The 21,179-nt window shown below is 40.8% G+C and overlaps 1 protein-coding gene across 4 annotated transcripts in view; it reads left to right on the forward strand.

Annotated features, from left to right (window-relative positions):
- The window catches only part of Pde5a (phosphodiesterase 5A), a 192,900-nt gene that overhangs the window by 124,160 nt on the left and 47,561 nt on the right, over positions 1–21,179 (forward strand). For all 4 annotated transcript variants that reach the window (XM_037207047.1, XM_037207046.1, XM_028881454.2 and 1 more), the window contains exons 10-11: positions 9,790–9,965; positions 11,518–11,577. In XM_037207047.1, coding sequence (XP_037062942.1) covers positions 9,790–9,965; positions 11,518–11,577 — 236 coding nt within the window. The remainder of the gene's footprint in view (positions 1–9,789; positions 9,966–11,517; positions 11,578–21,179) is intronic.

A 21,179-nucleotide genomic window follows, 5' to 3' on the forward strand; every position in this document is an offset into this window, starting at 1 on the left:
ATTTTGAACTCTATTCTACACAGCAATTTCAGAGCATATTTTGTTTTGTTTCTGTTTTAATATATATATTTGAGATTATAATGTAGTTGCATCATTTACTGCTTCTCGGTCCTCCCTCCAGTTTCTCCCATGAGCCTCTCCTTTGTTTACAGCACTCTGAAGAAATCAGCATTCAAAGGAAACACAGAAACCCTTCAAAGGCCCTACTTTAGATGGATCATGTCACCATGTTATTAGTAAGGAAACATAATAAAAATAGAAATCACTGTATCATACAGCACATCGTTTAAGAAGCAGTAGAGGAAATACGTCCATTGCTGTGTACGCTGTGAGCTGGGTGCTCACCTGACTTCCTGGTTTCTCTTTCTGCAGTGGATTTTCAAGTCAGGTTACAGCCATATCCTGCCTAGCAGTGCGTCAGTCCACACTGGACAGCACATGGTGTCAGGCGGTAGCATCATCCCCATCTCAGATGGTTTCCATTTCTCTGTGACGTTCACACTTGTCAGAACACCTGTGCTGCACCTCTCGGGGTGAATTCCTGCCCTTGAGTGACATACATAGCTGTTCATTCTTATTCTTAGTTCATTTGAACTCCCCAAGCACCTCCATCACTGCCATGCTCAAAAACAGCCCAGCTTGTGTGCAGTTCTTTTGTATCAGTAGAATGTACAACCTCTGCTTCTACAGACATTTCTGAGTACCCTCCGTTAAAATTTGGATCAAGCCGGGCGGTGTTGGTGCACACCTTTAATCCCAGCACTTGGGAGGCAGAGCCAGGGGATCTCTGAGTTTGAGACCAGCCTGGTCTACAGAGTGGGTTCCAGGACAGTAAGGGCAACACAGAGAAACCTTTGGATCATCAATTATTTGCTTGGCATTCTTTGCCATCTTATTTTCTTCTGTTAATTGTTTGGGCTTCATTTAATAAATTACGTACATGTGGACATTTAAAGGGTGAATATTTGGAGAGGTGACCTACCCTCCTGTGCTGTGACCTAATTTCAACTAATAAATAAGTACTCCAAGGCTAAAATTTTAAAATTGACTTCTGTTCCCTTTTTCTTCTCTTTTCTCCTTCCTTCCTTCCTTCCTTCCTTCCTTCCATCCTTCCTTCCTTCCTTCTTCCTTTTTTTTTTTTGTATAAAGTTTTATCACTGGCACCATAACTTTTTTCTTGTTTTTCAAACATTTGCTAAGATTCTCATAGTGCAAGTCAAATTAAATCCTTCATTGCTCTTCATAGTACACATTGTCAAATATCACTTAAAACTACTGATCCCTGTCCTGCTCTCAGATAGAGAATTACAAATTATGTTTGGTTATAATATGCACCAGGAAATAAAACAGTAGTGGAGCAGTAATAATTGAAAGACAAAATTAAGAAATCATAGCTCTCAGCAGTTGGAAAGCTACTGCAGGGGGATCACTACAAGTTCAAGGCCATCCTGGGGTACACTGGAAATTCAAGGTCAGCATGAACTACACTGTAGTCCCTGTCTCAAGCAAATGAAAAAGTAGAGCTCTCATATGATCACCTGTTTCAGTTAATGGAACTAAGCATGCCAATAACAAAGATGTGGAACCATTCTAAATATCTATCAACAGAGATAATGAATAAAGAAAACGCGGTCTATATACAGAAGTGGAGTTTTATTTAATGGTTAAGAAGACTGTAATTGTGCCATTTGCAGGCAAAAAGGATGAAACTGGAGATAATTACATTAAGTGAAATAAGCCAAGCACAAAAAGACATGCCATGTTTTATCTCATATACTATATATAATATAATATATATATATTACAATTAATATAATGTATATATAATGTATGTATGTTCATTATCATCCTTGTACTCATGTGTCTATATATTTGTACTCATATATATGTGTATATATGAGCACAAGAATGAAAATGAGGAAGATAGAGATCTAAACCAAAGGGGGAAGAAGATGCAGAGAGCATAATTGGGAAAGTAAGGCACAGTAATCCTGGTTCCTAGGCAGAATCTAGATTTAACTGCACACACAAATGTGTGTATGAAAATGATAAGTGGGATTATTGGGGAAACCAGAACAAAGGGAAATGGGGAGGGTGGGGTGGTCAAAATACAATGATAGAAAAAAGTCGTAATAAAACCTGGTGTACATACTAGCTCTAAAAAATAATTAAAACTAAGAACTTATAGTTTAACATTATAAGGGTGAAGATCTGCTTTGAGGTTTGACTGAAGAATAAGGAGAACTGAAAAAGAAAGAAACATACCTATATTTGGCAGGAAATATTAAAGAATTTCTGCAAAATGTAATGGTTTATTATTAACCAAGAAATAATGACATTATTGTACCCTGGCATTCAACTGCAGAGATCCCAAAGAAACGCCCATTTCTCTCCTTCTCTTCATGCTGCCTCTCCAAAATCAGCAGGAAGGAAGAAAGCAGGAGAGTGAAGTTGGAAACAATAGTTAGACAAGAGATGGAAGTGGGGAGAATAATGAGACTGACGTATAAGACAGGGATAAGAAGGAGCAGCGAACAAGAAGAGCGGAAATGTAACTAGACAGAGAACAAACTGTTTTTGACAGTGTGATGTGGCAATGGCCAGGCATGGTGGCGCACACTGTACCACTGGGTCTCCGGGGTGCTAGGGGAGAAGGGCCGCTTGTCCAAGGCCCAGTCTGAGCAACTCAGTGAGATCCCACCTCATAGTTTTAAAAGCTGGTAGTGAGAACAACCTGGCTTAGCTTAAAGGTAGAGCTCCTGCCCAGCCAGCCTGTGTGTGATTCTGGCCCAATCCCCAGGACTAAATAAAGGGTGTGGTGGTGGCATGTGGGGTTGGGGACGTGCTTGGTGATTATCGATACTTCTTGAGAGATTTAAAAAACTTCTCATAGAACTAATTGTAAGCGAAGCCATGGGAGTCTGTTAAAAGAGTATCAAGGATTTATTAAGATATAAAATGGGGAGAAAATACACTCACGGATACATAACAAAGTAAAACAGCTGCCGTGGTCCTCCATTCTGCCTGGAGGTGAATAGGACCACCACCTGAGAAAGCACAGGACCTGACTCCCTCCACTCTTAAGGGGTCGCATACCTGCATTAAAAAAAAAGCCACACCCTAGGGTTTGTACCTCCAAAGCCATTGGCGGAACAAATTCCCACAACTAATTCATAAAGTTGTATTTGAATTTTTTTAAATGCATCCATATTGCCCAAAGGAACCTCTTACCAAATAATTAGAAAAGAGGAGATGAAATAAAACAAGGCAGGAAAAGGAAGAAGGGCAACCAATCAAGTGAGATGTCGGTTACATGGGAATCCTGTGAGAGTCCGCCAGACGTTATTAAACAGAGCAGCCTGGTTGAATGGCATACGCCCTGTCTTAGGGTTTCTATTGCTGTGAAGAGACACCATGACCATGGCAACTCTTACAAAGGAAACATTTCATTGGGGCTGGCCTATAGTTCAGAGGTTTAGTACATTATGGTCATGGTAGGAAGCCTGGTGGTACACAGGCAGACATGGTGCTGGAGAAGGAGCTGGGAGTTCTCCATTTGGATTCATAGGCAGGAGGAAGAGACAGTGAGCCTCCAGGCCTGGCTTGAGTTTCTGAAACCTCAAAGCCCGCTCCCCTCTCCCCTCCCCCACCACCCCTCACCTTCCCCCCATTACACACTTCCTCCAACAAGGCCACACCTCCTAATAGTGCCACTCTCTGTGGGCCTATGGGGGCCATTTTTATTCACACCACCACACACCTCTAACCCAAGTAAATGTTAAGCTGAGGCAGGAGAATTGCTTTCAGTTCAAGGCCAGCATTGGCTGAAAGAAATAGTCTAGATAGTGCAACAAGGAAAAAAATCATTTCAGTTAACTGTGATTGACAAAGATAGATAGGGATGTGGATTTATTTAAGGCAGTTTTCTGGGATATTGCCTAAGTAAGTGCCCTGTATAGTAAATAGTTCAAATCTGCCTCAGCCAAAATTCATTTAACAAATATACTAAGCAATATTAATATATTAATGGGGCCAGGGATGTAGTTTGGTGATAAAAGTGCCTGCATAGCATATACAAGACTTGTCAGTTTGAAGAGGTTTTCAGATCTATTAAAATGAAAAATACATACATTGTTTGAAATACGAATTTAGTATGTGATAAGCTAACAATTCAAGCATTAGGTTAATGGTGTTTAGGATGTTAGGTGTTGTAAGATGCACTAGCAATTTAGGGAGAAAGTTAAGATCTTGTAAATACATGATTAAAAAGAAGAAGAATTTTTACAAGTACTACTCCCTCTTCCCTACTCACCTAATGTTGTAACTTTTTAATGTTGTGCTCAGGAGCATGAGCATGATGTGCGTATGTGTACGTGTGTGTACATGTGTGTGTGCGCGCGTGCCCTTCCATTGGAGCATGGTCCACCTAAAGGGGCCACACCCTTACGACTCTCTTTCCCTCTCCTTCGAGCTATCAATTACCAATAAGTCTCTGTCTAGGATTGGGACTTCGTATCTTCCCCCTCCTCTATGTTGAGGTCTCGTCTGGCTTGAGTTTGTGCTGGTCTCCTGCATGCTGTCACCACCTCTGCGAGTTCATCTGTCCACCTGCCCCGCTGCGTCCAGAAGACACTGTTTCCTTAGAGTCACCCACTGCCTCTGGCTCTTTGTTGTTGTTGTTGTTTTGTTTGTTTTTCAAGACAGAGTTTCTCTGTGTAGCTTTGGAGCCTGTCCTGGAACTTGCTCTGTAGACCAGGATGGCCTCAAACTCACAGAGATCTGCCTGCCTCTGCCTCCCGAGTGCTGGGATTAAAGGCGTGTGCCACCACCGCCCGGCATGTCTGTGTTGGGGTGTCGGGTCCCCTGGAACTGGAGTTGCAGACGGCTGTGAGCTGTCGTGTGAGTGCTGGGAATTGAACCCAGCTCTTCTGGAAGAGCAGCCAGTGCTCTTAACCGCTGAGCCATCTCTCCAGCCTCGCCTCTGGCTCCTTACAGTCTTCTCCCTCTTTCACAGCGATCGTTGAACCTTGGGAGTGGGTGTATGATATAGACGTCCCATTCAGGACTCTTACATTCTGCATTTTGAATAGATGTGTTAACCGCCACCTACTTCAAAAAGAACCTTCTCTGATGGGAATTGAGAGATCCACCGCTCTATGAGTATAAGGATAAGTTGTTAGGAGTCAGTTTAATATTCTACCCACTCAACTGAGTATAAGTAGTCGTTTCTGCTTTAGGGCCTTGACCTTTCTAGCTATGATTTCTGGTCTCAATAATGGTGCTAAGTATAGTTTTCAACTTGTGTAGCAGGGTTATTTAAAGCCAATCAGAAGACGGTCGGTTACTCCCAGGACATTGGTTTCTCTGTTGTCCTGGTGAATATATTTTGTCAGGCCAACTGTTATTGCCACTCACAGGATTCACAACTGAGTAATACTGATGATTAGTTTTCTCCTCTGGGACTGTGCATAGTGCCTTCCAGTGCCTTAAAAGCGAACCAATAGGGACGAAGCTTCCAGGTCAGTGCCAGCTTGATTTCTTCAGGTCTGTGACTCAAGTATGTGGCGTCTTCAGCAAAAGGGTCTTAACTGAAGGGTGATGAAGAGTGTTCACAATAGTCTTTCATGTTTGGTGGTCGATGGGCCCTCACTGGCCTAGAACTCCAGAAGAGGTAACTCGTTCGTGGCACTGATTCTGAGTGAAACAATCCAGGCCCAGAGAGACAAATTAGCATGTTTTCTCTTATTTGTGGATATTAGCTTGGTGGTGGGGGCCGTTGAAGGAAGAGGTTGATTGTTTTTTGAGACATGTTTTTACTTTGTAGCCCTGGCTGGCCAGGAATGTGATACATTAGAATTCACTGAGATCCGCCTTCCAAACACTGGGATTAAAAGCTTGCTCCACCAACCCCTGAAAGATGACTCTTTGAAAATAGTTTTATTAATTTTGAGAACTTCATACAATGTGTTTTGGTCATATCCACTCCCAGCTTATCCCAGATCCACTCTTGCCTCCCTGCCCACCCAACTCCATGTCTTCTCTTTCCCTCTTTTTAAACCCGTGCAGTCCAATTTATGCTGCCCCAATACCAGTGAGCGTGGGGCCATTCTCTGGAATATGATCAACCTATAAAGGGCCACACCCTTAAAACAACCTGGCTCTGAAGGAAGTGTGATGTCATAAAGGGGGAAGAGGGACTAATGAGCAGGAAGAGTGAAATGAGGGGCAGGATTGAGGGCAGGGTAGTGGAGAGAGTTCGGAGAGGGTTAACTAGTACTGATCTTACTGTAGAAGCTAGCATACACACAGCTTAAATGGCATGACCCGCTCATTGGAGACGGTGCTTGCCAGACACTGGAGGCTTGCAAATAAAAACCTCAGTGCCGGGAATCGGTTACTTTTGAAGATCATTCTTTTAATACTTGAAAAATTAAATATCTTGTTTAGAAAAAAATGTTCCTGAATTAAGACTATTGACAAAAATAAGCACAAAAGTTTTGTTTTTTTTTTAAACAGGATTAAATCTTAATATATTTTGAACTTTCTGACTGGGGGCAGGGGAGGGGCGTGGGAGCCAGGCATTGTGGCACATGCCTTTAATACCAGCACTCGGGAAACAGAGGCAGGTAGATCTCTGAGTTCGAGACCAGCCTGCTCCATAGAGTGAGGTCCAGGGCAGTTAGTGTGTAACTGCACAGAACCCTGTCTTGACAAACTAAATAAAAAAAACTTTGTAAGATCAGTGTTAAAGTAGGTTTTACTTATTGTAGGGCTAGATGCTAATATCGATGGTCACATTTGTGGTCGAGAGAACCTGTGGCTCTGGAAAAATGTATGCCTTCACCCTGTTTTGCCAAATGCTAGGGGGTTGGATGCGGACTCTGAGTCCCAGAATTACTATTGAAAAGGAAGCAGCGGCCGGATTTCAGAGCCACCCTCCTTGTGGTTTCCTTGGTGCAGCCAGCACTCAGCGTTGCCGTGGCCCCAGGAGGTGATGTCTGAATAATTGATCCACCCCTGCCCCTTAGTAATGTTAGGGAACACTGATAATTTACTGTTTGGTTTTGTTAGTGCTTCATTTCCCTCCTAATATGGCTTTGGGTATTATTTGACTTTATGATTATATTTACTAGTTGGTATTCACGAAATAATTTTCTTCTATCTTTGGTTCTATATAGTTGTTAAAAACATAAACAACTCATATTTCCCCATTGCATGTAACCATTTTCTCACAGATCATTAGTGAAGAAATGGTGAACACTTAATCTATGAATGTGCCCAAGCTTTAAATTTTTCTCTAAGAGGAACCCCATTTGTTTCTTATAAACCTTCCCATGTATTTTTTTTTTTTTGCTTGCTATAATTAAATTTTCTGAGGGATTTAATGAGATCAGTGGGATAAGCATGAATGCTGCCCAGCCCATTTTCAAGAGAGAATTTAATTATGTGCTTAAAAGGCTGTTTGTCTTCAGTATCCCTTTCTTGCCCTGGAGCTTACGTCTCTATTTCTGTACCTGTAGTGGTGGTTTGTAACACAGACATGTTATCTGTTCTGCATTGGGTTGTGGTTGTTCCAGTGGACTTCATAGTCACTTGACATTCCACTTAAATAATTGTTGAGCAACTCCAGAGGTAGAATTTAATTACCCCCCTCCCCTTTTTTCTTTTTGCCCGGAGCTCTGCATACATTAGGCCAGCAGTCTACCACTGAACTACTTCTCCAGATCCATTACTACTTCTTAACATACGAGTTCAGCGATTTTTAGCTAGGAGAAATTTGAGTTACTATGTAAAAGACTTAATTAGGGCACAGCTCAGCAAACTGCCTGATGTGCACATCCTAGGTCCTCGGTCACTTTCCTCCGTAAGCCTTCAGGGACTGTTAGGAAGCAATCCTCGAGTCCTATTTCTGAGCAACGACTGCCACATAGAAGATGACTTCTGTAAAAACTGAAAGGCTCTTCCACTCTGATCTGAGCGTAAGAGCATGAAACATATGACTCCCGGGAAAATGCCAACTGGGAGACAGCCAGAGCCCACATAAACAATCCCAGAGTTATAACGTGAGGAGCCGCAAAGATGAGAGGACATAACCCTTGTGTTTTTACCAAATACGGGGTGTGTGTTGTTAAGATAATGGATGGCGACTGCTATCTCATGCATGTCTTTTTGCTTGCAGTCTCCACATTCCTGTGTCTTCATGATAGAATAGTGTTGGGAAGGTGGCTCCCTGCACTGATGCAGATACAAAGCCCACACGATATACACAGGCAAACAGAAGTGAAAAGCAGAGTCCAGCTCGCTTGCAGTGTTAAAACGGAGAGAGTGTGCAGCCATGGTGACAGAGGGAATTAATATGTAATCAGATGTCATCACAGACCATGAAAATCTTTTGTGCTCCAGGAAAAATAAGGGCTAATAGTTGATATAATCTCATGGGAAAGTACCTCGGGTCAGAACCGGGGTACTGCATCTTTTCATTAACTCAACATTTGGTTTTCCTAAGTTTCTACTGTCTGCCAGGGATTTTGTTAGCTGAGAAAGTGGAATTGAGGGGAGAGGGAGGGGGTTGCAAAGCCCAACCTACTTAGAGCTGAGAAAGAAACAGTTGAAATCTGACATTATTCACCAAGTGTTGCTGTTAACTTAGCGAAGAGAAGCGCCTGCCTGTGTGTGAGGTGGGAAGCTGAGGACCTCGTTGTGAAGGACATACAGGCGTCACCTGGGACATAGGCAGGAGCGTGCTGGGCGGTGATGCAAAGGCCAAGGCAAAGGTGTGGGCCCTCACGGTACAGTCTGAGTGTTGCTGTGAACGAAGTTAGGAGTAGGCCAAGACAGAGGTGGATTTTAGACTCGTGTGTGCTGTGTGGCTATGGGTAAACGCGACCACCCTTTCCTCGTTCCTCTAGTGTTCCTTCCCAGGGAAAATCATGAGGTCCGGAGGTTTTGTGTCTAATCGAGTGCCTAGCCCACAGTGGACATGCGTGTACAGGAAGTCTTGTAGTTAAAGACAAAGCGATAAAAAACGTTAACAACACATTTTACTCCATGGTGGGCTGTGTATGCCAACTTCCTGCGCAGCCGCCTCATTCTGTAGACACAGACTCCCATAGCAACACCCGCTGAGTAAAGATTTATCACAACATTACGGTAATCCTCCGTTCTTGCCTAACTGCATGGCTGACCTAGAAGCTAGCAGCGAGGGCAGGACTTAGAAGGTCATGCTAATCTTTAGGGACTAAATCTGCTTTTATCTCTAAAGTAGTCATTGTACCTGTGTGTTTCTTCCTCACACGTGATCACCTTGGATACCTGGGTGTGTGTATTTGAAGCTGCCTGTGGGACTTGCCTGTTTTCTGTATTCTATGCTGTATGTAACTGTATTTTTAAACTCTGACTTCTCAGTAAAGGCAGGCAGGCCATGTGACCCCAAACTCAGATCTGCAGCAAAACCGTTCTCTTGGCACAGGGACAAAAATCCGGTTAGTTTCCAAAGGACAAATTGTCTTTGGGGACTCAACTGATCTAAAATTCATGACCAATCTGGAGGAAAATAATTCTCTAGGATTTTTTTTTTTTTTTTTTGAATCATAGATGATATACATCTAGGGCTGTGTGAAACCAATGCTCATGTAAATTAATCAGGCTTACTTCCCTACATTTGTTTCTAGAAGCCCACGTTCTTACTTGGACACGCCAGGCATTCACATCTTTGGGTGTGAATATTAAGGTTGCTTGGGGCTATGGTGACTAACGGTCATTTCTGCTCAATTTCTCGGATTGTTACAGGGGTTTGCCAACTTGTCAATAAGATGGAGGAGAATACCGGCAAGATTAAACCTTTCAACCAAAACGATGAACAGTTTCTGGAAGCTTTTGTTATCTTCTGTGGCTTGGGGATCCAGAACACCCAGATGTATGAAGCGGTGGAGAGAGCCATGGCCAAGCAAATGGTGACATTGGAGGTGGGAAGAAGCTGGCAGAAGGGATTTGGTCTGCTTAGTCACACGCTTGGCTTTTCCTTTCCCTCCCAACTTGCGCAGTGTGTATGTGTGCTCTGGCTTTGCATCCCCACAGAAAACACTGGGTTCTCACAGTGATATCAGTGCACTTATTTAAAAGCGAAAGAAAGTAGATTCCAAGTATTTGACTCTTGCCAAGGCTCAGATGATCAAACCAAGACTCTGACCCATCCCCTGCTTTTTCTGCATAAAGCAGTGTTGGCCTTCTGTACTTCATTCACACAGATGCCTACCATCTCCAAGTCTGTCCCTTCCCTGTTCATCTCCCCCGGTCTCTCCATGAGGATACCTTTAAAGAACGCTTTAAAAAAAGAAATCTCCTATCAGTCTTAGAGAATTGAAAGTAAGGAAATGGAAAAATAAATACAGGAAATCAGGAAAAGGCAAAAATTGTGTCTCTTTCAAACAACGGTCCATGAACTTTGATCCTGCAGCTTCTGATCCAGATGGTTTCCTGGGGAGGCTGTAAATATTGTTGCCTCTGTCAAATAGGACTTTAAAATAAAAACTTTAAAGTATAAAATAAACTATTCCGTACAGCCACAGTTTTTGTTCAAAAGGAATATCTAAAATAGTCCCTCGTTACTTGGAAGTTATGATTTTTGAAAATGACAATTATGAGTCTTATCTCAAGTAGATTTAAAGTAAGCCCGACCTTAGGCTAGTACTGCGTCCTGGTTCCATTGTGAGCTAAAGAGCCCCGGCCTCCTTAGCTGCTGTGGACACCTTTCTCTACCCTGCCCTTGATGTGTAGACTCTACGAGGATCTTTAAATCTTACACACCAATGACCATGCATTCCAGCACGCAGTTTTCAGTTTTCTTTTCTTTTCTTTCTTTCTTTCTTTTTTTCTTTCTTTCTTTCTTTCTTTCTTTCTTTCTTTCTTTCTTTCTTTCTTTCTTTCTTTCTCTCTCTCTCTCTCTCTCTCTCTTTCTTTCTCTCTCTCTCTTTCTTTTTTCTTTCTTTCTTTCCTTCCTTTCTCTCTCTCTTTCTCTTCTTCTTCTTCTTCTTCTTCTTCTTCTTCTTCTTCTTCTTCTTCTTCTTCTTCTTCTTCTTCTTCTTCTTCTTCCAAATAGCAATTTAAATACATCTATTCATGCAATGGTTTTATTCCCTTATTCTGTACACAGGTAGATTTCTGAAAAACAGTTCAGAATAAACACTTGCTGCCATGGGTGAGCCAGTAATCATTTCTAGAGTGGCTTATAGATAATGCCTGTGTTATAGCAACAGCCTCAGAGTGAAAGTGTCAGGATTTTCTTTAAAATGAAGGAGTGTAACTTCAGGCAGGCACACACACACACACACACACACACACACACACACACACACACACACACACACACACGACCCTCAGTGGAGGTTTCACCGTGTTGATGAAAACCACAAGCAGCAGTCGGCATTCCGAGGAAGTTGGGGGCAGCATTCCAAGCTGCTGTTCTGTGTGCATCAGTCGTCCTGCCTGGGTAACCTGAACTCCTGTCTTTACCCACAGGTCCTGTCCTATCACGCCTCAGCAGCCGAGGAAGAAACGAGAGAGCTCCAGGCTTTAGCGGTAATCCTTCCTTTTGAAAACTCACTGACTACAGCCATCTAATTAATATACAAGTGCTTTTCCTAGTGGAAAATATTTAGATGGACACAGAAATTATTTATGTTGATTAACTGTACTTTCTTGCTAGGGTACAAAATTACCGATAATGCAAAACACCAGTGTTGGCTTTGGAATGCTAGTCTATTATCCTGATTTTTTTCCAGTACTTGTTACAAAGTTTACCTCTTTCTTTCACAAAAATAAACTTAATTTTCATTTACTGGGGAGACTGAAATAGATGACGACAGATGATTGGTTGTCACCACTCGCCAGATCCGCACTGTTGAGAACTGAGAGCGATCTGATTTCTGACCATATGGTTTGTGGCAGGGTGTTTGAAATCAGGATCAGATAAGGTTAGTTCCTGGAGTCATGGTCATTATTCAGTATACAGTGAGATGAAGGCTGGGGAACATGTGAGTACACATGCCAGATGCTCTGGATCTTGGTTGGGAATGTTTTGGTAGCGGCCCATGTAAATCTGAGGCATTTAGACTTAACACTCCACAGTACACTTAATACACTTACAATGCTTGCATTTTAAATCGGTGGCTGAGGCACAGCGAGGTCTGTCTGAGAAAAAGAATTGTACATGTAAGGAATGGAAAGTTTGAACAGATTCTAGAAATTCCCTCTCATTGTTATCGACACCCTAGCTTGCCAGAAGATAGCTTTTTCATGCTTTATCAACGTGTTCTCATGGAAACTACAGCTGTCTTGTGAAGACCATACTGGTGCCTAGAAAAGCCAAAGAACTTCAAGTTCACACGGCCAGCCACGCAGGAGAGGGAGTGAGATATAAGTTCATACTTTGTTGCAGAGCCCCTGAACCGATGAGTTAAAAGGCCAGTAGAAAGAGGCCTTGAAGACCTTCGAAGTTAAATTGTAAGAACATGAGTCATCTAGCAAGGACAGCAAAGGAATCACTAGGTAATTTTATCGGAAAGGTCACACAGAGTTTACAGAGGTATTGGGTTTAAAAGTATCATTTGCCTTGGGCTTAATTGACACTTTTTTTTTGAGACAGGAGACAGGCTCTTACACAGTAGCCGGGCCTGGCCTGGAACTCACTTGAACACCTGATCTTCCTCTTGCCTTAGGCTCCCATGTCCTAGAAGTATAGGTGTGAGCCGCCTCACCCAAGTTAATGGGCACATTTGCCTACTCCATCAACACGATCTGGTTTTCAAATAAATGTACACCGTGAGTGGGAAATGGTTTTGTGTTCTCAAGCCCGGCAAATCATTAGTGAGTGTCAAAGTAAAGGAAAAGTTACACCTTGTCGGGTGTCAGATGGGAATCCAAAGAGCAAACGCAGCACCTTCTAAAGACAACACTAAGAACGGCACTGGGGTGTGAAACTGTTTTACACTTCAGAAATAGTGGAGTCTTTCACAAAAGTCTGAACTTGGCTTTCTCAATTATGCCTATAATTTTAGCAAGAGAAAAACACTCTGGCTGAAATTTCTGCACAGCCGCATTGTTCGGAACCATCTGTTGTTCCATTTGGAAAATAGATGTCTGGCAGCTGCATTGAGAAATGTAGGGTTACATCTTTTGTGGGTCAAGTAATTTATTTAAATTGGTTGAAATTCAGCAACGGCTTTCAATTCTAGTTTTATGTCAACTAAATAAAAATTCTTCTTCAGCTCCAACTACCCAGGTGTCTGCATAACCGAGCAGTTCCCCACATCACTGTCTTTGCCATGTGTTTGCTTGTTTATATCAATTCCAACTGTAAAATAAATTCTGAAGCTGTCAAATGTTTTAACTTTTATTTTGAAATTTTACTCTTAAGAGACTAAGCAACCTATGTACCAAATGTGTATGCCTATATCCGGAATAAAATTCTCTAGTCATAACAAAAGCATTGATAGGAAATCCAAAACCTCATCCCCCTTTGCCTCCGTCCCCCACCCAGCTTAACTTGATGTTTTTTTTTTTTTTTTTTTTTTTTTTTATCACATTTTTAGTCTGCCCTTCTCTTGGATTAACATTGAGCACAACAGAAATAGAGCCTTTCAACTGAGCATGTTGCCCTGTATGTATCTTTTTGATGATCCTTAGTCACAGTTACTGGGAAAGCAATAAAAGAGCCCTTGTCACTTATCATGGCTCTAAGAAGTTAATTAAGATACAGGAATATAGAGCTGGGAGATGATTTGGCAGTTGAGAACATTAACTACTCTTGCAAAGGACCTGGGTTTGGTTCCCGGCATCCACGCTGTCTGTAGCTTTCAACCATCTGTAATTTCTGTTCTAGGCATCTGGGATCCAATGCCCTTGTCTGGCCTCTTCAGGTGCCAAATACACAGATGATACCCATTTATATGTACGGGCAAACAGTTATGCACATGAAATAAAAATTAATAAACCTCTTAAAGAAAGATACAGGATATAAGTTCAATTAGACAAACAATTGGAAAATGAATGTGTGCTTGATTGACTGGGTGACTGATTACTTTTTCTGTGTTCTGGTCCTATAAGAAAAGCAATAGATAGATACATATTAAAATAAATAAACTACTTGGTTTACACTGACTTAGTTCTGGTGCATTTAGTCACAGCTTTGCAGCATTTTATAGAATCGTGGACGTTGTATCTAGAAGCTAACTGATTTTTTGGCATCTTAAAAAGGCTCTGGGACTCCTTATTTGAGAACCAAATTAGAAAGGATGGGCTGTGGTAGCCACTGAGGTAGGATTTCCTAGGACAGAATTCACCTCTCGAAGAAAGAAATGCCATGTGAGTCCAGCCTCAGTCAGGCATCTTGGCCTGTTGTGGGTGGCCATGGTGAAGGAGAGAGGCAGGACCTGACCCAAATCATGCCAATGCCAGTGTATAGATTCTCATTGCCCCTTTGCTTTGGGGAAATTCTTTCAAGACTGACAAATTAGAACTTGAAACTTTTGGTCAGATGGTTTAACCAAGAGTTGGTCCTGTGGTCTAGATGATACCCAGGGCTACTGAACTGCAGTGGCCTGTGGCCTCCATGAGGGATTGGCTCCCTTAAATTGGGTTAGAGTCTAAAGCAACCTCTGGCCTGTCAATGGAGGCATCCTCTTTTAGAGAAGTCTAAAACATTAAAACAGTTACATCTTTTTCACATGGGCAAGACTTCGGTAGGTTATCTATTTGATTCTTCCTATCTCACTTTGATTTTCACAAGTGGACAGTTTCCAGCCATAATCTTATTTCCAAATATGGAGACTCTGTTATTGAACTTCTCGTACACAATGGCTATGTGTAGTTTGGAAACACCACAGTTTTTAAAATAAGTTTTGTATGGGGGAGCAGGTAAGCAACATAAAGCAGATCTGTGTATATTAAAGTGTACTCATAAGTTCCACTAAGTTTATACTTTTAAGTATTTATATCTTATCAGAATCTTATCATTATGCCTTTGTTGTATGATTTTTAAAAACTGTTAAGCTCATTATCCAAGTTTTTAATACTCATCTTCCCTACTAAAGTTTAAAGGAACTACTTATTTAATGTAAGAAAGGAGGAAACATTATATTGATAAAGTAATTAAGGAAAATGAAATTCAAGTCTGCCGCCTCTGTGCCTTACACACATCCCTCTGGAAGACTGGGCTCCAAACTGTGCCTCATGCACCTAACTGTCTTCAGAGTTCTTCTCATCTGTAGTTGAATGTACCTCTGTCTGGGGAAAAGATGTACTCTAACAGCACAAAAAGCTGTGTGAGCTTCATTTTTTTTCATTTATTTATTTATTTATTTATTTATTTATTTATTTATTTATTTAAATTATCAGCTTGATATAGTACAAATTCTTATCCTAATAGTGAAATGTTTCATTGAGGCTTGCCCAGTAATGAAGTGAAACCAAAACTTATTACAAGCCACAGTCATCCTAGGGTCCCCCCTGCTATGGAGCCTCCCTGGTTCTGTGGGTTGCAGTCTGATTGTTTGCTTTACATCTAGAATCCACTTATGAGTGAGTACATACCATGTTCGTCCTTCTGGGTTTGGGTTACCTCACTCAGGATGATATTTTCTAGTCCATCCATTTGCCTGCAAATTTCATGCTGCCATTGTTTTTCTCTGCTGAGTAATACTCCATTGTGTATATATACCACATTTTCTTAATCATTCTTCAGTTGATGGGCATCTAGGTTGTTTCCAGGTTCTGGCTGCTGTGAACATAGTTGAGCATGTATCTTAGTGATATGATTGAGCATTCCTTGGGTATATGCCCATTTTTTAAGATACGTTTTATGAGAGTTTGGAAGTGGGGCGGAGAGGCAGCAGCCTTCAGCAGGGTGTAAGGTAGTGGCTGTGACAATGGCCTTCTTCAAGGGCTGAAATGGCGTTGTCATCCTTTGTGTGGTATCCTTGAGATGAGTGTACTGGTCAGGGCCCGCAGGACAATGCCCACACTAGGCAGGAGACCTTTCTTTGAACCACTGCTACTGCCTCTCAAATACACTCATTTGATCCCTGAAAACATTTTCCCTTAAAATGAGAACTGATGGAAATCCCTCATTTTTCTTGACCAAATATCAAAGAGAAGTGAAACAAAAATGACTTTATAAAACATTGACACTAATTGGAAGAATCTGACATTTTGTGGAGGATCAAGTTCAATAGCTGCCCTTCTTTTCAGACTTATTTTAATAAATATTCCTTGTGCAAAAGGAGCCTTTTATGAAGTTGCCATGATTTTTATTTTGGGCATGAGAGCTGACACTTAAGACCTAAGGCAGACCGAATGCCCTGATATCAATGTGACTTTTATATATATATGTGTGTGTGTGTGTGTGTGTGTGTGTGTGTGTGTGTGTGTGTGTGTGTATAAAGAATACACAATCAAACAGATTGTGTAACTCTGTGCCCACATCTTTAGTTTCTGCTGAGGTGACCAGAGACATTCCCACAGGCAAAATAGAAGCCCTTTTAATGAGGCCTTCACCCAAAACAAGAAATTCAATAACTTTTAGATGATTATTACATTTATTTTACCCAAGTGTGCTATTTTCCATGCTCACATTCTTAATGGTATTCACGGAAATCATACATTAAGAACTATAGTAACATAATATTATTTTAAAAATATATAAAGCAGTTTTTTAACTGTTGATAGATCCAGACTTCTTAAGGGTTATTATGGTCTCAAGCAGATGTGACTTCTCTATGCCTCCCTTTCTTCATCTATAAAAGAACATAATAAAAGAGGTTACCCTCCAGAGCCATGGTGACGAGCTCCCTGGTGCACGTACCTCCACTGAGTTTTAGTTATTGTAAGTAGTAGCAGTGTTGAGGTCTTTAGGGCTCTGTCATGTGGCAAACTTTGTTTCACAAGTCCTAAAGGTATAATAAGCCCTCTAGAAATTATATGCACAGGTAGGGAGGAGACTTCCAGAGGGAAAATGGACCCCATGTTTCAAGATTAAATGTAAAACCATTTGTTTATAATCTGTAGCGAGTTCCCTACTTGTTGAATATAATCTAAAATGGTCTAAGTGACTTCCCACTGTGATTGCTCACAAAGTGAGAAATATGTAGGCTAGTGCTTTCTCTTCCTGGATTCCTAGTGTCTTTGAGCACAGAAGCGTCAAACTTGCCAATGCACTGAGAGGTGAAACTGATGTTTAAGTTATCAGGTATACATAATGCAAATGAAAGAAACCGAAATCTGGCTGTAATTTTAATTTTTTCAAAAGAAATGAGTAGTAGAGCTGTAAGGGAATAAGACAACTACCACATGGGTTGCTGTTCCTGATGTGGTGGGATTCATTGGCAATACTGACATTTGTATTATAGTGGTTTGTAAGTGAAACTCATAGGAAACACATCTACATGTTATGGAAAACTGTTGATGTGGTTGATGAGTTTAGAAACCTAGTCGTTCATTGAATATTTACCTTTTAATCTATACAGGGACTAGTTTTTTCAAATATACTGTGTGTGTATTGTATACATAAATCACAAAATATAATAACTGTGACTGAGAGGTATCAGGCACTGTGAAATTATAAAGGTACTCTTGTCTGAGAGAGTTGTACCTGTGCAGCTGTACCCAAGTGTCTCAATTCCATTTCTTGGTGTCCCACTCTGTCTTAATCAGTGCTCTAACTTGGACATGGGAGATTTCAACATGTCTGTGGCATGTCTGATTTCAACATGGATTGTAATTCAGCATCTGGATTTTTGTTTCTAGAAGATTCTTTCAGGAAATCCGCAAATGCTCTTGTTTTCTAACCACAGTTTGAACCAAAAAATTGAAGTCTAGAGCATCGTCTGTATTTCATTCTTCTGAAGTAGTAGTGAGTAGCAGCCGGCTCACCTGTGGTTTCTGCCCATTAGACTGTGGCATGGCAGTTACCACTGGACCCACAAAAAGGCATTTCAGTGAAGACGGCCACAGTGACCATGTAAACGGCTGTGTCATTGATGTGGATGACCTCTCCTAATGCAGTGGTTCTCACATTTTTGCATCCATCAGAATTACTTGGAAGGCTCATTGCAACACACAGATGGGAAGGGAGGGCGTGCTCCTGGCTTTTCTACTTCAGTAGCTCAGCATTGGACTCAGGAAGTTGTATTTTTAATGATTTGTATATGCTACTCTAATGGAATCATGGTTCCTTCTGCTTCTTGACTCATCTGTATCAATTATCCAGTCTCAGATTCTGAGCCTTGAGAGTCTGTTGTCTACAATTACTTTTGTTACCAAATAGACCATTGTCAGGGTTCAACTGAGAAAATGCAGACTTCCTTGATTATTTTAGACAGAAAGACAAATGTTTTCTTTCAAATCATTTGAAGACATCACTGAATGACCCCAGGAATGAGTTCGTGGAACGAAACATATCTGCACTATTGCATCATATCTAGACATATCATCAGCCACATAGACTAGAGTCAGAAAGCCATTGGCCTATTGGCTACCACCTACATCACCCATACTAGATATTTGAGTAGTAGATAAGGAACCCTATGTTCTGTAGAGTTACACTTCCCTCCATAGTTTCCCTCAATATTTTCTCATGTGGCACCACTTTAGTTTGACATTCAAATCTGTCCTATGTTGTATTTTGTGTGTGCATGTGAGGTGTGGTGTGTACATATAAGTGCATGCATATGTATAGGGACACATGTATGTGCACTGCATGTGGACACTAGAGTTCCAGGTCAGGTATCTTCCCCATTCACATGCCACCTTATATTTGGGGACAGGGTCTCTGACTGAAGCTGCTGCTGGGCTAGCTGGCCAGAAAGTTCAGGGAGCCTCTTGTCCAGAACACTGGGGTTATAGGTGCACACCATTGAACCTGGCTATTCATGGATGGAAATCTAACTCAGGTTCTCTGGTTTGCCCCACAAGAGCTGCATTGATTGAACTATTGCCCTAATCTTCAAATGAACCTTTCAACCAAGTCTATATGCAAATTCATATGTGTGATACCTTATTGTTAAACAGTTCTTTAAAATGTGTTGTGTGTTATCTTTGGCTTCAAAACTATAGTGCAATAAATTGTATTGTTCCATGAAATTCATATAGAAATCTCACTTTCTATGTTCTTTTTCCCCCTTGTTTTGAAAATACATTTTTTTTCTTCAGATAATACATTCTCATCAGGGTTCTCCTCCCTCTACTCCTTGAAGTTCTTCCCCATGTTCCTGCCCATCTGGATCCACTCCCTTTCTGTCTCTCATTAGAAAACAAACAGGCTTCTATGTAGCTGAAGTTTTTTCTGGTCCTCTGCAGTTCTATGTATTGTAGCTTGGTTATCGTTGACTTACAGCTAATATCCACACATATGCAAATACATACAATTTTTGTCTTTCTTGGTCTGGGATACCTCACTCAGGATGATTTTTTTTTCTAGTTTCATCCATTTACCTGTGAATTTCATGATTTCATTTTTTAATGGCTGAGTAATATTCCATTGTCTAACCATGTACCACATTTTTTTTTTTATCCAGTTATCTGTTGAGAAACATCTAGGTTATTTCCAATTTCTGGCTATTATGAATATTGCAGCAGTGAACATAGTTGAGCATATGTGTCTCTGGTAGGATGAAGTATCCTTCAGGTATATACCCAAGAATGGTATAGCTAGGTCTTGAGGTAGATCGATGATGATCTTCCTGAGGAACCACCACACTGATTTTCCATAGTGGCTATACAAGTTTGCACACCCACCAGCAATGGAGGAGTGTTCCCCTTACTCCACATCCTCATCAACATGAACTGTCATTTGTTTTATTGTTCTTAGCCACTCTGGGTATAACATAAAATCTCAAAGTAGTTTTGATTTGCATTTCCCTGACGACTAAGGACAATGAACATTTCTTTAAGTGTTTCTCAGCCATTTGAGATTCCAATTTGAGAATGTGCTGGTTAGAGTTGTACCCCTGTGTTTACTTGTTTTGTGTTCTTGATATCTAGTTTCTTGAGTTCTTTACATATTTTGGATATTAGCCCTCTGTTGGGTATGGAATTGCTAAAAATCTTTTCCAGTTTTGTAGGCTGCCTCTGTCTGAATGACAATGTCCTTTGCCATGCAGAAGCTTTTCAGTTTCATGAGTTCCCATTTAATAATTGTTGATCTTTGTGCTTGAGCTAGTGGAGTTTTGTTCTAAAAGTCTTTTCCTGTGCCAATGAGTTCAAGGCTATTCCTACACTCTTTTCTGTCAGATTCAGTTTATCTAGTTTTTGTTGATGTCTTTAGTCCTTGTGGAGGTGCATTTTACAGTGTGGTAAGTGTGGATCTGTTTGGCTTCATCTACATGCATCTACAGTTTGACCAGCACCATTTGTTGCAGATACTTTCAAGTGTGTATTTCTGACTTCTTTATAAAATCAGGTGTCCATGTTTGTGGAATTATTTTTGGGGCTTCAATTTGATTCCATTGATCAATGTGTCTGTTTTTGTGCTGATACCATGCAGTTTTTATTACTATAGCTCTGTTGTATAGCTTGAAATAGGAGGTAATGATATCTCCCATTGTTCTTTTATTACCCAGGACTGTATTAGCTATCCTGGGTTGTTTTTTTTTTTTAAATTTTCCGTATGAAGCTGAAAATTGTCCTTTCAACTTCTGTGAAGAATTATGTTGGAATTTTAATGGGAATTACAGTGAATCTGTATATAGGTTTTAATAAGATGGCCATTTTTACTATGTTAATGCTACTGATCCATGAGCATGAGAGATCTTTCCATCTTCTGATATCTTCTTCACATTCTCTCTTAAATATGATTAATGTTTTTTCATACAAGTCTTTCACTTGCTTGGTTAGAGTTACCCCAAGATGTTTTATATTAATTGAGGCTATTGTGGAAGGTGTTGTTTCCATGGTTTCTTTTTCAGTCCATTTGTCATTTGTATGTAGGAAGGCTGCTGGTTTTCGTTAGTTAATTTTGTATCCAACTACTTTGCTGAAAGTATTTATCAGCTGTAGGAGTTTCCCAGGGGAATTTTTAGGTCACTTATGTATGATATCATATCATCTGCAAATATAGAAACTTTGACTTTATCCTTTGTAATTTGTATGCCTTGATCTCCTTCAGGCATTTTATTGTTCTAATTAAG

The sequence above is a fragment of the Peromyscus leucopus genome, chromosome 6, assembly GCF_004664715.2.
Source record: "Peromyscus leucopus breed LL Stock chromosome 6, UCI_PerLeu_2.1, whole genome shotgun sequence".
Taxonomy (NCBI): domain Eukaryota; kingdom Metazoa; phylum Chordata; class Mammalia; order Rodentia; family Cricetidae; genus Peromyscus; species Peromyscus leucopus.